General features: G+C 53.5%; 1 protein-coding gene and 1 long non-coding RNA gene across 2 annotated transcripts in view; both read right to left on the bottom strand.

Annotated features, from left to right (window-relative positions):
- Positions 1-97: 97 nt before the first annotated feature.
- Positions 98-798, bottom strand: LOC132368006 (uncharacterized). The gene is made up of 2 exons (XR_009503908.1): positions 435-798; positions 98-251 (listed from the first exon to the last, which is right to left on the bottom strand). It is a non-coding gene; the product is annotated as an uncharacterized LOC132368006 (long non-coding RNA).
- Positions 799-8351: 7553 nt separating this feature from the next.
- Positions 8352-16785, bottom strand: part of CFAP77 (cilia and flagella associated protein 77) — a 131753-nt gene continuing 123319 nt past the window's right edge. Inside the window, exon 6 of the mRNA XM_059925916.1 lies at positions 8352-8763. Coding sequence (XP_059781899.1) covers positions 8641-8763 — 123 coding nt within the window. The 3' untranslated portion in view covers positions 8352-8640. The remainder of the gene's footprint in view (positions 8764-16785) is intronic.

Here is a 16785-nt window from a genome sequence, read left to right as displayed (position 1 = left end):
TCAAAGATCCCTTTTCTACCTCCACCCACCCCGCCACCCCGCCGTTTTCTCTTCCTTCAGCAACAGAAAGGGACTAAATCCAGCAGAAAAAGAACCGTGTGTGTGGAGAAGATATTTTAATTTGTTATGTTGTTTTAGGGCGTTTCCGTCGGGGTCTACATGTTTTCCGTGCAGGAAAATTTGCAGCCCTCTCTCTGACCTCTTTGGACCCCGCGGGCCTGGTAGGGGTGGGGAAAGCTCGGTGTCTGCACCTAGAAGGAGCCAGAACGAGGGCTTCACTGTGGGGCGAGGGTGGAAAACGTGGGCATGTCGTGTCTGGGACGTTAGGGGGACACTGAGAAATCCCCGTGGCCCGAGAGAGACAGCGCAACGGACCCCAGCCCAGCCGATAGCCTCTCCTGTGGCGCGTGTCCCGGGATCGGGTGTTTTTGTACCTCTGAACAGCAACACGCGAGAGCTTCTGAGCGCGAGTGTAGACATCTGCAAACGGCTTCTCATTTCGCACGGAGCCGCAGCTCGCCCGAGGATTTACTTTCAAAGCAGCGCTGGAAACACGGTCTTTTCACTGTGAATAACTCTCCCCGCACCCTCCCCGGCTCCTCCACGACGCTCTAGTTCTGTGCCTTTCAGGGTTCGGCCTCCGGTGCCGGGGCGCAGGGCGGCAGGCAGGTCTGAAGCGCGTCCGGGGCCTGGATCCTCTCGACACTACCCCAGGGATGGCGACCCGGGTCTGCGGTCAAAGGGCGGAGGGAGCCGAGCCCGCGCACCTGCAGCCGGGCCCCGTGGGCCCAAGGCGCCCTTCGCTCGCCCAGCGCCCGGAGCCAAGGCCTTTCCGGGCGGCCCGCGCGCTCCGGGCCCCCTCCCCACGGGCCCCCGGAAAATACCCCGGCCCCGTGTCGGGCTCAGCTCTGAGATCTCAGCGGAACAGTGAGGCGCCCGAACCCCCCAAGCCCGAGCCCCGGCCCGGGGAAGCCCCGCACCGCCGGGCGGAGCACAGACTTCTCCCTCGGGCGAGGTCGGCGGTGGCCTCCGGCCCGGCTCCCCGCCCGCTCCCCCTGAGCCTGCCGGCAGATTGGAAGCGGCCTCGCCGGGCTGGGGCCGAGGACGGGCGGCTCCCCGGGGACGGCGGGCCCGGCTCGGCTGCAAGCTGTCGGGGAGGCGGGAGGGCGGGCGCCGAGGGGCCCCCGTCCTGGCCCGGCGGCCGTGTCAGTGGGCGCCTCCCGTGGCGGGGCCGAGCCGGCCGGTCCGTTCCTTTTCGTTTGGTTGATGGGGAGGAGAGCATAAATCACGAGGACCCTGGGCTGCCCTCGCCCTTCCCGGCCGGCCCTCAACTTGGGCCTCGTTTCTGCTCTGGGCGCCTCTGGAGACTCCGCTCCCCTCTCCACTCTCTCACCACCACCCCCCGCTCCCGGCCTGCGCCCGCATCTCAGGAAGAACCTCAGCTCCCCCAGACCCCAAAAGGTCCCAACTTGGGTCAACGGGCCTGTCATCCTGGGCCTGTTAGAGATCCTGACACCCCGGGGTCAGGATCCGCGGAATCGGCTAAGCCGCGAGCAAGTCTGGTCCTGCTCTGCCCGCCGGCGGTCCGAGCCGCCCCTGCCCTGGGCGGACTTGCATCTGTCGAAGCACGGGCTTTTTCTGGCCTCGGGGTCTTAGGCGGGGGTTTGGATCCCGGGCCCAGCGAAAACAAGGCCTCTGGCGGCGCAGGGCACTGCGCGGGTATCAGAGCTGGAGCGGGTGCGGCGTGGGCAACTAGTAAGGGCTGCGGAGGGAACCTTCTACGGTGGAAAAAAAAAAAAAAAGCCAAGAACCCCAACCTCCTGCAGCCCTAGCCGGCTTCTCAGCGCTTCTTAGAGCCCGAGAATATTTAACAGGTTGTTAGTATACTATCATTAGTATTGAATTATCATAGTCTACTGTGAGATAAAACATGCTGTGCCATTTATTCCATTTGGAATTTGCATCCAGCCCTCTCTCGCTAACATTGTTTTATTCCTGTCTGGGGGTTTCCAACTCCACTATTGTTCCTCCTCCTTTTCTCTTTTCTCCATCACAGGGGTGGTTCTTGCACCTCAGCGTGTCCACAGCCTGAGAGGTTTGTGTGCACTCACCTGGGCTCTCGTTTAGCTGGGAGGATGCCCAGGAATTGGCCTTTTACTAAGCGTCCAGGGATCCTGGGTGGGTGATCCACCCCTCCCTTTGAGAAAGGAGTCTGGTGGGTCCTGGAGGGGTAGAAGTTTCAACAAAGCAGGGTGTGAACCACGGCAAGTTACTTAACCTCTGAGAACTCCATTGACACAGCAGGAGACAGACCTCTCTCCCCCTCTGTCCCCGCTGAGCCCCAGCCCTCTACCTTAGTGGTCTTGCCCACCCCCCTCCACCCGGGGAGAGAAGAGGCTTGGAGGACTCAGGGGAGGGAAAGGGAATGAGTGAGATGAGGTCCCGTCCAGGCCCAGGCTCCCAGGACACCAGCACCCAGACCCCTGTTCTGGGCTCCAACACCTCCCCACCAGCCTCCCACTTCTCTTGGGTTCTCTAGCTTCCAGTGCCAGCCCCTGCCCATCCAGTCCTTTGAAATTGCTTTCCTTTAAACCTTCAGTCTCTCGATGAACCCAGAGCCCTAGAAGGGCTCAAACCAAGCATTCACAGAGCGACAGCAACGAAGGAGGAACCTTTGCTCTTCTCCAGGGCGGGGAAGCAGCTGCCCGGACTGGCCCTCAGAAGGCCTGGGCTCTGGACCTGCTTCCACGCTGGGCAGCTCATCTCTCTTGCCTGGACCTCAGCTTTCCCTTTGGTCCAAAGACATTAACATCAGAGGTTTGTCGTGAGAGGCGAGGATAGGAGAGGCCCATGCCGGCTATGATGTGGCCTGCCTATAGCCCTATAGAATCCACGTCCTTCTGCTTCACCTGGGGCTCTTGGCTTGGGTTTGACTTTGGATCAGTGCCTGGGCCAGTGGCTGAGCCATGGTTCTTAGCAACTTTCTTACCCCACTGCCCTGAGCGTGGAAAAGGCCTTATTTTGGCCGGTTTTGCTCCCTGGCTTAGCAGACAGAGCCACATGAGGAGATGTGCTCAAAGCTTTTCGAGAATGGTCCTGAGGTCTTCTTCTCTGCTCCTGAAGGATTGTAGTTTGAATGCTGTCATCACGGTTCTGAGTAGCTGGGGCCAGGGGCAGTGTAACGCCGGTGGAGTGGGGTGGCTGAGGATATGGACTCCGAATCTGCTAGTCTTGAAGTTGACTCCTGGCTCTAGAATCCAGGGCTGGGGCTAAGGTGAGGCAAGTGAGGTGAGTCATACAAGTCCCTATTGAACCTGTTGCTGTTTTGTCCATCAGGGATTTTTCAATTTTGATTTTAAAATATTACATTAAAATATTGTTTGTCTTGGTTACTGAGTTGGGGGGAAGTCAGAAGGTGTGTACCTTAGGCCAGGGCCTTGTCTGCCTCACCTTAGTCCCAGCCCTGCTCTGTGACCTTGAGCAGACGCTGTCTGGGCCATGTGTTCTTCAGCTGTAAGATGGGGGTGATGTTGCCTGCTTCACATGGTCGTTGGGAGGGCTCTGCACTTGGCTGGGGTCCTGGAGAATACCACATATGCATTTCAAATCACGACTACGGAGAACAATAGCCAGAGCTTTTCCTCTGGCAGGTTAGGGCCCCCACTGGAGAAGTCAGGCCCCCCACCCTGGGCTTTGCTCTGGGCCTTCCTACAAAACCGGTCTGTGACATGGAGGGGACAAGGGATTTGGCTGATGCGGGCCAAGCTTGGGTGCTAATGCAAACAGATGGGCCAGACAAGGATTTGGACAATTTGTGGGTTTCAAGGTCATGCTGTTCTCAGTCATTTTTGTTGGTTTAGCTCAAAACCCCATGGACCTCCTGAAACCAGAGAGAAGATATTCTTTCTTTTCCTCTATTCTTCCCTCCCTCCCTCCCTTCCTTCCTTCCTCCCCTGTAAACACGCAGTCTGTCCTGCACAGTGTGCCCCGTGCTAGATGCTGGCGATGTCACGGGGGGTATGACAGGATGGACCTGCATGCATGGGTCTCACAGAGTGCAGCAGTGTCCATCAACCTAAATTCCCCTTCAGAGATTATTTCCCATTTGTGAATTCAAGTTTATATTTGCCTTCATTCAGTTCTAGGAGCCTGTATAAAAAGCCAACCTAGTTTTTTTTTTTTTTTTTCTTTTAATGATGATTTCAAGCATCAAAGCCTTTCCCAAGTAAAAACAAATGCAGCAGAAAGACTGTTTTGGTCAAGAAGGATAAATGCAAGAGAACGTTTTTGATTGGAAACACAGACCTGTGCGACTGTCATGCCTGAGCTTCTGGTCTGCTTGCTGTCATGCATGTGTGCTTGCTCTAGACCCCCAAATCTGTGATTCGAAACCATTGCTAGTTGGGGAGCTTGGATGAGTGAGCCAAAAAGCCAAGCCATCTCTAACTGGATCCAGGGACCTCCCAGGACTGGATTTGGATTTGTGGCCTGTGAGCAGTGCTTTCTCTTCTGTTTTCTAGAAGCCCCCTGCCAGGCAGAGATCAGACATCAATCGCCATTGGCTCATTGCTACCATCCCTGATAAAAACCCTGCATGATGTCAGACTCCAGAACCCCCTCTCCTTTCTTCGGGCTGAGAAAATGGTTAGTTATCTGGTTATATCAGAGTGGGAGTGTGTGGCAATGAGAGAACCAATGAGGTTTGGGCTCTAGTTTAAAAATCTGGAAATTGGGAGTTCCCTGGTTGTTTAGTGATTAGGAGTCGGTGCTTTCACCACCATGGCCCGGCTTCAATCTCTGGCCGGGGAACTAAGATCCTGGCTTGTGGCCAAAAAAAAAACAAAAGAAAGAAAGAAAAGAAAAAAGAGACTGGAAATAGACTGAAGTCAGTGGGCGTTCAGCATGAAAAGAAAGCTGGACCTACCAGCCAAGAGGTCTGCTCTTGTCCTAGTTTGGCTGCTAAGTAACTGCATCCCTCTGTCTTCTCTGGAAGGACTAGACGTGTCCACAAGCCCCTCCCAGCTTCGTGAGTCCCGTTTCCAAAGGCTCCGTCTCAACACCCCAGGCCCGCAGTCGCTCCCCACTCCTGCCAAGTGCGCGGCAACACGGCGGGCACTGCCTTCCTCCACCTCCAAGGGAACTTCTGAGCATTTCAAGCTGACCGGCTGAGGGGCCAGACCAGCTGCCTCCTTGTGGTTCGTGAGGACAGTACACATGGGCCTCTTTGTTTGGTTAAATCTCTGGTGGGGTTTGGCCAAGAAACCCGACCAGGAGGTAGAATGTTCCCAAATGCCAACCAGCAGGGAGATGAACAAAAGCAGGGGCTCAAGGCCGTACCTCTGGCGACAGCCGTGCTCACGTGGCATTTGTCGGCACGTGATTAGGACGACTTGGGATGGAAAGCTAAGCCCCCCCCATTTCCGCCCATCTTTAATTGAGGAGTGGTTTGGGGGGACAGGCTCTGGAATGCATAGTGGACCAGCACTGGCCTGGGGCCTGCTTATTGAGTGAACTCAGGCCTCCTTTGACATCTCTTTTCCATCTGTGAAGTGGGGACGATGGTGGTGGAGGGAGGTTAGCAGATGGTCCCTAAGGCCCCTGCAGGCTGGAACCTTTGGGGACTCTACCCTGGGTCAGGAAGGATAGTCAGGGACTCCAGCTGTGCTGAGAGACCCCCCAGCCAGGGTCAGCGTGAGCCAGGACAGGCGTTTGGCCGATGTGACAGGATACCCGAGAAGGCGGAATCAGACCAGAATCGGACCTGGGGCTTTGTGGAGGCACAAATAATTAATGAGGAGGGAAGGACCCAGCTGGGGGAGGGAAGGAGGCAGGGAGGGAAGGGCCAGGCACCTCCTTGGCCTCATACTCAGACTTGCCAGAGGGTGGCGCTGTAGGACAAGGAGCTGAGGAAATCTGCGCGAGCCACCCCAGCGTGGCCTGGGAGTGCACAGAGGCTGGGGAGACTCCAGGAGAGGATGGAGGTGTGTTCCCAGGGCATCTGTCGCAGCCCCCTCGAGTCCCACAGCACGCGGTCTGCCTGCTTCTGAGGCAAGAAGTAATTGGATAGACAAAAGAGATTTCCCGGAGCTTTTTCTGGCCAAGTCCGTATTCTCCCCCTTGGCCCAATCCTTGGAAAAGCAGGCCTGGAGGGACCACTGAGCAGTGGGGCATCTTGCTCATTGCCATAGCAGACCCACTCACTCTTCTGTGGATAGAGCCTAACTTCAGGTCCTTCAGGAAATTCTGTGTCCTGATGTGTAACCCCCCCGCCCTTTCCACTGGGGATTTCAGAACAAAAGAGTGGGTTCGATTCCAAATATCTTGACCTCCTTGACGCATCTGGACACAAAGGCTTTGAGCATCCTGCCCTCTGCCCTTGATCCCTCACAGAGTTCCGGTTGTCCCTTTGCAGTGTGATTTATTAATGAGAAGAAAATAATAATTCGCATTCATCTATTGCTTAGAAGTGCCAGATCCTGTGCTAATCACATTATACACATTCTTGAATGTAATCGTTATCTAATTTCACTTGATGAAAACTCCTGTGGTGTGTCAGGGTCCTGTCTCACAGATGAGGCAAAGAGTGGTTAGGACACTTTCTCGGGGTCACACAGAAATTACTTAGTGGAGCTGGGTTTCATGCCCTTGCATGGCTGCCTGCTCAGTGGCCAGGCCCCTCAGGCTCGGCCCTGCCCCCTCACCGGGGTCACTCCCCCCGGGGGTCAGAAGGCTGCAGGGTGGCTTTAGCAAAGACCAGTAGGGATGCTTGTCTGGCTCGTGGGGTGGGAGGGGAATTCTAGGCCCTTAGGATGCGGTGGGGTCTGTCAAGGCCCCCCACTGAACCAGATTCCTGAAGGGGTTGGTAGTGTGTGTGGCATTCTTATGGAATTAGCTTCTAAGGAGCTGCAGTGAGTGTGTGTGTTGGGAGTGGGGAGGCTGCTTAAGAAACCCACTCAGATCTGTAGTCACCAGACTCGGTGTGTCTCCCGGCCTAGGCTGATGGATGGTCCCCGCCAGGCTCTCAGGAGCCACAGCAGATGTTCAGGCAGCGGGTCATTCCACAGGCCCTTAGGTCTGGGCCCTGGGCCCTTAGACCCCTGATCCCATGCCACTTCCCTTCTAGAAGAGGAGACAGGCAATAAACAAGGGCTCATTGCTTTGCCGAGAATAAAACAGGCTGGTGTGGGTTTACCTGAGGGTTACTCCAGGGCAGGCCCTTTGAGTGGGGGACTTGTTCATATCTTTTTCTTTTTCGGCCACACCGCACGGCTTGCGAGGTCTCAGTTCCCCGACCAGGGAGTGAACCCAGGCCACGGCAGTGAAAGCCTGGAATCCTAACCACTAGGCCACCGGGGAGCTCCCTGAGTGGGGGACTTGGCTTTTGAGCTAAGATCTAAATGACAAGAAGGGGTGACAAGCTGTGGAGAAGGGATTGTGGGCCGAAGCAGGAAGGTGGTTCAGGAACCTACTGCAGTTCTCCGGAGAGATGATGGCGGCTCGGAGAGACGGGATGAATCAGGGTGTTTTGGGAAGTAACATCGATGGGCTTGTTGATGGATTGGATGAGAGCGTGAAGGAAACAGAGTCGTGAAGCTTCTCGTCTTCAGCATCTGGGTGATCTCAAGTATGAGATGGGAAAAATGGAGGGAGAAGCGAGTCTGGCGGAAAAAAATCCAGAGTTCTGTCTTGGCTGTGCTGGTTTGAGATGAATGCCGGATGCTTGAGTGGAGACATCCGGGGAGCAGCTGGATACATGAGTGTGGCATTCTCGGGAGAGATCCGGGGTGAAGGCCGGCGATGGACTTTGCACGGGGGCTGTCGAGAGGTCTTGGAGGTCATCTCCCTTAAAGACTCTGAGGTTTGTTCTCACCCTGCTGGTAGGTTTACTCGCTTTCAAATAAAGGCACAGGAGCAGGATGACAAATAGCACTTTTAATTTAAAATAGATCAGTATCTAATTTGCGGGGAGAAGCCAACGGACCTGCAGAAAGATTGAGGTGCAAAGTGTCCCAGCCTGGGCGCTTTCAGCCCCGGAAGTCTCTCTCTTTCGGGAGGGGGAGGGGTGACCTTCCAAGGTCAGTGCCGGTGGAGGAGCCCATCTGGGCCCAGCACTGAGGAGGTGAGGGCCACTCTGAGTAAGGAACGTGGGCTCTTCCTGCCCTCACAGGTCCCAGAGAGATGGTACTGCCATGGAGAGATATCAGGAATCCCAAAAGGAGCAATTAAAACTCATGTTTGGAATATAAAATGAGGGCTTTCAAAGCATGGTACTGTCACACTTTCTGCAGCAAATACATGGGTTGTTCTTAACACTTGAGGGCAGAGCCTCAGAATCGCCCCTTAGTCTGGAGTCTAAAATCTGCCTTGGATTTTGGGTTTCTCTTACCAGGTGAGGGCTTGAGAAGAGAGGGTGGGGGGCCTGCAGGAGGAGGGCGGTCCCTAAGTGGAGGGTCACTGGGGCTAAGGGAAGTGAGTGTAGCTAACTCTAAAAAGGGGGCTCTTACCAAAAACGATCAAACTAAGACCTGAATCTGAGGTCCTGGCCAAGGCAGAACCAGCAGAACGATGGGGGACTGTCTTATGTTAGTTGGGCAAGAAAGGTGAGTCCTTCAGAGAATTTTCTACTGTGTCAAGAAGGCTTTAGGGGTGGGTGTAGTTGCCCATCCGCAGGGTTCCCTGGCGCACCGCACACTCTTCCCGGTGGGCTTTGAAGGCTCTCTGGCGATGGGCCTCGGTGGGGAAGGTATCGAGATGGGGGCCCACCTGTGGACAGAGGGAGAGCGGGTCAGTGGGCATGAGTGCTCGGGGGCTCGGCCTGGGGGCTCCCCTTCCTTCCCTGGCCCGCCCCCTACTTCCATCTTAGAGTAATAATAAAAATCGCTGTCAGAGGGAAAGAAGTGAAGGGGAAGTGCTGTCCTGGTGCTGCGGGGTAAAGTGAGGGGTGACATGGGACAGGGGTGCGAGAGCAGGGCTGCCAGGTGCCCTTGTTTTTCCTTTTGTCCAGCTCGTTGCCGGGACGACGTGTACATGATAAATATCACCTGCCGAGGACCGGGGTCACCGTGCGGCGGGACCTCACAGCCAGCATAATCCTTCACATGCTGATTCTCCACCATGAAAACCCCAAACAAGCCGCCCTCTCCAAGGGGGGCTTCCTGGCACGGTTGGCGCTCCGTCACCGCAGGACCATCTGAGGCCACCCCGCACTCCAGGGGCCAACACTCAGTTGCGCCAGAACCGGAGCCAGATCCAAGGAGTGGGGGGCCCCTGTCGTTAAAATGTTATGCAATCAGTATTTTGGCCTGCGCTTGCCTCTCAAGAAATGGTGGTGAGTGGAAACCGCTCCTGTCTCCTGGGTCTGTTACACCACCTCCAAATGCCAGAGAATTCCCGTAAAATGGCATTTCTCTTTTAGGATAACTAAGGGAGGCACGGGGTAGGAAGAGTTCGGGCTTGCTTGTTTATTTATGCATCCGTTCATTCATTCATTCACTCACTCGTTCAGGCCACACATATTAACTGAGCACAGCTCTGTGCCAGCCACTGGGGTACCACAATGAATGCGAGGGACTCACTCTTCCCAGGGGCGGGGGGAGCAGACGTGGGCAATGGTTATGCATCTGTTTCATGAGAATCGGTGCAGTGATGGGGGCGTCAGTGAGCACAGGTATGTGGGTTTAAGCCTCCCTGGAGTCAGGGGCCTCTCTGGGGGACAAGGGGAGGCTCGTAGGATGAGCAGGGCTTTCCCAGGCTAAGGGGGCCACATGCGTGCTGGCCTTGGGGCGCCCCGCAGCTCAAGTCCACAAGGCGACATGGTGGCCCGGATGAGCGTCGGCAGGAGCAGCCGAAGGCTCTGCCGTGACTTCAGGATAAGGATGGCCACAGGCTCTGGCGAAGGACCAGGCCGGGGGTGCCCTCACCACCACGGGGGACGGGGTTAGCCGAGACCACAGAGCTGCAGGCAGCCTTCCCGTGACGAAAGGTGAGAGAAGAGAAAAACTGGGAGAGGATAAGGTATTCAAAGGAAGTAGAGGGAAGGCCAGGAGGAACTTGTAGGGAACGTCTCTGTGCTCGGTGTCCCACACTCTGGCCCCCATGGGGGGACCACAGGGACCCAGGGGGAAGTCATGACCCTTAGCCAGAGCTCGTGGCCCAAAGCGGTTTCCTGACAGCAGAAAACGCAGGTGCAGAGCTGACGTGGCCTCCTGGTTCCCTGGGTCCTGCATCTGCTGCCTCCCTCCGGGCCCCGTCAGACCCCCCCAGTCCAAGGTCTGGGCCATGGCTTAGGGTCAGTGAGACCCAAACCTCAGGTCCAGGGGACCATGCTTGCTGTCAGGGGAGAGCAGGCACGTCAGGTCACGGGAGGGCACAACAGGATCCAACTTGACCATGTTTATTTTACAGGTGAGGAAACTGAGGCCCAGAGCAGAGTTTGGTCCAGGGTTGGCCCCAGAGGGAATCAGTAGCAGAGAAAATCTGCTTTAGCACCCACCCCCCACTCACTAACCCCTGGGCACTAAGTTCTAGATTCCTTCTAGAATATTCTGCCTTGGCTGCCACTCATGCTGTGTCAGGGGAGTGGGGTGACTCCCTGCACCTCACTCATGGGGTGAAAAGGGGGTTGGGGGCTGCAAATGCTTATTAGAAACCCATAAAAAAAATCAAATGGTGATAAGTAGATTGGGTTAGTCATTCCGGGACATAAAACTGCATCCTTCACTCTGGGGGGTGTGGAGACTCTGGAGACCCTGCAGAAAGCCATGACCCTCTCCTCTGGGAAAATAAGTACCCACAAGTCCTAACGTACAAACGGTGCAGGAGATTCATGGACCCTTTGCAAGTGTGGCGGCATTTCTGGGAGCCATCCCAGCTCTGGCCTCAGGTTTCGGGTTTCTGGGATATACGTCAGGATCTCAGGTTCGTCCAGGGCTCTTGTCACCCGGGCAGGGACTGAGCCCAATCCCAAAGCTCTGAGTGCACCCGGGCAGGCCCTTCCTACAGTCACCGAAGCCCCACCCAGACCCAGGCTCAATGCCTGGTGTCAGCTCATTTCAATCAATCACACCACGATCTTGTTCTCAGCTCAATCTCCAGTTTCAGAAAAATTGCCAAGTGGCCTCACAGAAGTTATTGAGAAGAGAGAAGTTCCAATACACTGTGCAGGAGGAAAGTAGCCATAAACAAAAGGCCTTTCCAAGGTACATCTTGTATCCCCTCCAGCAAGGGATGGGAATTTTTACACAGTGACATGATTTTCCTGACACCCGTGCTTCCCAGAAGGCAGCTAGAGATGCTCAGTAAGGCCTCCTGGGTACCCCGGCTGATTTGGTTGCCCAGCCGCCTGGGCCTCTTAGACCTCCATGGTCATCTGTAGCATTCAGAGTGGCAATAGTTCTGTCCCTAGGGCCCGGTCACCAGTCTTTCTTAACAGGGAAGCAGAGCTCTGCAAGTCCACCTCTCTGCAACTCTACACGTCCCTCTGTGGCTCTTGTAAAGGGTTGAATGGTGACCTCCCCCCAAAAGATACATCCACATTCTAACCCCAGAACCTGTGAATGTGACCTTATTTGTAAAAAGGGTCTCTGTAGATGTAATTAAGGATCTTGTGATGAGAATATCCCGAATATTCAGGTGGGCTCTAAATCCAATGACAAGCATCCTTGTAAGAGACAGAAGACACAGACAGAGGAGAAGCCCACGTGAAGACAGAGCCGTAGATTGGAGTGATGCAGCCAGAGCTTGGGAACGCCAGGAGCCACCAGTAGCTGGAAAAGGCAAGAACGCCTTCTCCCCTAGAACCTTCAGTGGCAGTGTGACCCTGCTGACACCTTGATTTTGGAGTTCCGGCCTCCAGAACTGTTGGAGAATAAATTTCTATTCTTTAAACCACTATGTGTTTGGTAGTTTGTTATGGCAGCCTCGGGAAACAAATGCAGCCCTCAAGCCATTCCCTGAGTAGTTCAGCATGCAGCAGTGCTGGGTGGTGTTGATGTTGGGTGGTATTGATGGTGGGTGGTGCTGATTTGGTGCTGATGGTGGGTGATGCTGATGGTGGGTGGTGGATGGTATTGATTTGGTGCTGATGGTGGGTGATGCTGATGGTGGGTGGTGCTAATGGTGGGTGATGCTGATGGTGGGTGATGCTGATGGTGGGTGATGCTGATGGTGGGTGGTGGGTGGTGTTGATTTGGTGCTGATGGTGGGTGATGCTGATGGTGGGTGGTGTTAATGGTGGGTGATGCTGATGGTGGGTGATGCTGATGGTGGGTGGTGGATGGTATTGATTTGGTGCTGATGGTGAGTTATGCTGATGGTGGGTTATGCTGATGGTGGGTGGTGGGTGGTGTTGATTTGGTGCTGATGGTGGGTGATGCTGACGGTGGGTGATACTGATGGTGGGTGATGCTGATGGTGGGTGATACTGATGGTGGGTGATGCTGATGGTGGGTGGTGCTGATGGTGGGTGATGCTGATGGTGGGTGGTGCTGATGGCAGCAGGCTCAGAACTCACTCTCATCTCCTGAGTAGGTGGAGGATCCAGGCCGTAGGGCCTGCTCAGCTTAGAGATAATCAGGTTAAAACTAGTTAAAATAAAAGAGAACCCTAGGAAATATTTTCTTTTTTGCAATCTCCTTTTACTTAGAAACTTTGTCAAGGAAGAAATATTCATGCAACCATCCATCTGAAAAAGTATTTATTAAGCACCTATGTGCCAGGGATGGCGAAGCGCCACACCCTTTGTACTTTGGCATTCCCAGTTCCATTTTCCCCTGGTTTTCCAAAGGGGTGTTTTGGGCATAGGAGGTTCACCCCAGGGGCTGACCACACACATCCTGACACCTACTATGTTCTCAGCAACACTGGGCTGACGTGGGGGAGGCCGGCGTGTCGTATGTGGTCCCCGATGTCGCTGGAGTCCCATTCCTGCTGGACTCTTGGAGTTAAGTCATCCCTGGGGTGGATCCAGGGGAGCTTAGGTGAGTGTCCAGGCCCAGAGCCCTAAGAGGTGGGGTCTGCACCTGCCCTGTTCCCTGAGGACGCCCAGTGCCTGACATGGGGCCTGGCATTCAGGGAGTGTTGAAACAAAGTTGGAAGAGTGAACAAATGAGTGAATGAATGAACGAGAGAGTGAAGGAAGGAAGAGGGCAGAATTCACCTGGCCTCAGGTGGTCAAGGAAGGCTTCTCAGGCCAGGTGGGCCTGGAAGGATTGGGACGAGGGAGGTGGAAGGGAGGTACGGCAGGGGAAATGGTGACAGCAGAAGGAGAAGAGGGGTCGTGTGTGAGTCTGGAGGTGAAAACCGAAGAAGGTGCTTAGTTGCTGGGGCTGGTCGACTCTCCCGAGAGCTAACTCAAGCAAAAGCTTACCCCCTGCCCTCATGAGATTGTTCTTTAGAAAGAGAAGGGAAAGGGGGCCTATTCTGTACCCATGAAATCCCCAGAGCCCCAAGCAGAACATGGGAGTCCACGGAGAGGGGCGTTCCAGCTTTCAGAGTGCCAAGAAGCAGGTGCCCCTCTGCAGCATTTGTCCCGGAGACTGGTGACTGGGACCCTCAGGCTGTTACAGAAACAGACCTGCCGTTTGTCAGGTGCAGTGCACTTATTTCACACAAGCCTCAGAGTATCCAGACGTTGTCTCCATTTTACAGATGGGGAAACAGGGGTCCCAAAAGGTTAAGTCACTTGCCCCAGGTCTCAGAGACCCAGAGCCGTGGGATTCCTGGCCCCAGATCTTTACCAATAATCTCCACTCTCTTAATAAATGCTCAGGAAATGAGACAAGTGAAAGGCACTGCTGGGAACGGTGTGGCTCCCATCCTTCACGCACGCACGCACGCTCTCTCCTCCTAAAATAGCGGCTCAGCCAGAGATGAGGGTCCTAATTACAAGTCAGGCCTCAAGCGCTTGTGGTCACGACCCTGTGGACCCCCGGAGTCAAAGGATGAAGAGGTGTGGAGCAAGAATTCCTTCTGAGATGCTTCTAAATTAAGCCATCTGCAGTCTGTCTCCGCCTGGAGCTAAGAAATTGTACCGGCTTTGGCAGGAGACAGCTCTGCTGAATGCAGCCGAGTCGCGCTTAGGTCAATGCAGGTAAATAAGAGGTGAGCGCCACTGGCCCACCAGCAGCCCTGGGAGCAGGACGGGCGGGCTGGCGAAGGTGCTGGTCCTATTTGAAGGGGGAGCATCTCAATACATCGCCCAAATAAGTGCAGACCGGGTGCCCGCACGGCACAGTACACCCTGGGGATACGCTGGTGAATAAGGCAGACCCACATGGACCCTGCAAGATGGCCTGGGAGGTGGCCGCTAGACACACTAGATGTGTAATTGTTTAGTGGCAATTTAATAGGACTGTGGACTGGGGAATTCTAACTCCATCTGGGAGGCAGGAAGTTATTTCTAGAGAGGATGAGAGAGCTATCCAGGGGAAGAGGAAGGCAAAAATGTCCTAGATGGGAGGGAACAGCCCAAACCCTGAGCAAATTTGGGCAAATGGGAGGGAGTGAAAGCCAATCAGTGTGACTGAGGGACAGAGATGAGGAAAGGGAGGAGGTGGGCAACTGGCAGATCTTCAAAAAGATTTGCATTCAACACTGGTCCTAGGACCGTAATCCCCTCCCTGGATAACACCCTTTGCCTCTCTGCAACCAGACTGGAATAAAAGATTCCCAGAAACCTGGGGTTGGAAGAGACCTCGGAGATCATTGAATCCAACTCTCCCATGATACAGATGGAAAACCCGAGACCCAAAAGTGGGAAGCGATTCTCCCAGGGTCTCCGTGGTCCTGGGCAGAGCTGACACTAGCAGACACTTCCATCGCCTTTTCCTGAGGTCCACGCCCTGCCCACTGTGGGCCCCACTCCGCCCCTGGGGATCTAGATTCCTGGATCCCATTTCCCAATTCATTTGAAAGCATCTGTGCTTTTCTGATCTACTTAAAACGAGCCAACTTTTCGTCTGATTGATACCCTTAATTGTGCCTTTGACATTTCATTAATTTTGCTCTTGACTTCATCATTTCCTTCTTTGAAGTTTCTCTGTTGTTCTTTTTCTAGCATCTAGAGTTGTCTGCTTAGCTATAATTACCTTTTAATCTTTCTTTTTTTTCTAGTATTAACATTTATACAACATAGCATTGGCAACTGTGTTTCCCTCTACATGTTCTTTTATCTCATCTCACAAGTTTTGAGTTACCTTTATTTTTGTTCGGTTCTCTTTTCATCTAATCTCTATCAAATTTCTGTTTGGATTTCTTCTTTGGTCCTGAAGTTATTTATAAATATGGTTTTAAATTTCCCGGCAATTTTGTTAGTTACGTTTGTGACCGATTTCTAATTTTATTTCTTTGGTGCCAAAGTGATCTGCGTGAATCAGACCTTTTGGTATTTGTTGAGTTTTTATGCTCGTTTGAAAAGTCTGATCCACTTTTGACAGAAAATCGCTACGTGGAATAAACTGGTGCTGTTATAGAGAAGGTGCCCATGTGATCTGGGTTAGGGGATAAGGTGTGACCGTTGCCCTTTCATCTATGTGCTCATTATTTCACTTATTGAATACTTATTGAGTACCCACTGTGTGCCAGACTCTACATTAGGTACCATGATTCAGGGAGAATTTAGAAAGCCTCTACTGTCATAGAGCCAGGAAACTAGTAATAAAAATATGATCACACAACTAATTACTCGCTTATAGTTGTGCTATTTTTTTTTGGCTGCGTGGGATCTTAGTTCCCCGACCAGGGATTGAACCCGCACCCCCTGCAGTGGAAGCACTAAGTCATAACCACTAGACAGCCAGGGAAGTCCAGTTGTGCTAACTATTAAAAGAAGTACCAGATTCTGTAAGAGCTTATAATACAGAGAATTAAAAACTCAGACTTTGGGGCCAGAGGAGACTTCCCGAGGAAATAACATACAAGCAGAGACTTGAAGGATAAGGTGGGGATGAGGTGAGGGTGAAAGTGGTGCTGCAGTCCCACGGCGACAAAAAAATAAAAACAGACAGAAGGGATGAACAGGGCAGGTCACGGAGGGGAAATCTGAAGGCCAGCAGACACGGGGAAAGGGGCTCAACCTAAAGTATGTCATCAGGGAACAAAGCAAGAAATACCATTTCTCGCCCATCAGATTGGTAATAATGGTCACAAGTCCGACAGTAGAAATGGGAACTTTCATACACTGCTAGAGACGGTGCTCATCGGTACGACCACTTGGAGAGGGATTTGGCTTCAGCTAGAAAGGCTGGAGCCTATGACCCCACGAGTCCATGTTTAGGTACATACCCTGGAGAGACCTTCAAAAAGGTCCACCAAGCGATGTGTACAGGAATCCTCATTACAACATGATACAAAATCCTGGAAACAACCGCCTGCCCATCAGTGGGGACTGGATATACCGAAGGTGGTGAATTCACGCAGTGGAATAATCGGCATCAGTTAAAATGACCGCTCCAGAGAGGGCCTGCCCGACGAAAATGAAATAAAATGAAAAATTCAGTCGCTCTGTCCCGCAAACCGCATTCCAGGGGCTCCATAAGCCCGTGTGCCCACGTGGGCTACTGCACTGAGCAGGGCAGCTGCAGAGCACGTCCATCATCTCAGAAAGTTCTGGTGAACAGGGCTGCTCCAGGTCCAGCTGAACCAAAAACACAACGTTGCATGGAAAAAAGTTTCATTTACAGATGGAATGTTAAGTATGATGCCATTTACATGAAAAACGTAAAACCTACAAAACGATCGCCTGTGTTATTCAAGCCTGTGCATGAGTCTAGTTAAACGGAAAGAAAT

This window comes from Balaenoptera ricei, chromosome 6, assembly GCF_028023285.1.
Source record: "Balaenoptera ricei isolate mBalRic1 chromosome 6, mBalRic1.hap2, whole genome shotgun sequence".
NCBI classification, from domain to species: Eukaryota; Metazoa; Chordata; class Mammalia; order Artiodactyla; family Balaenopteridae; genus Balaenoptera; species Balaenoptera ricei.
Note: the sequence above shows the minus strand (reverse complement) of the source record. Positions and strands in the feature narration are given on the sequence as shown.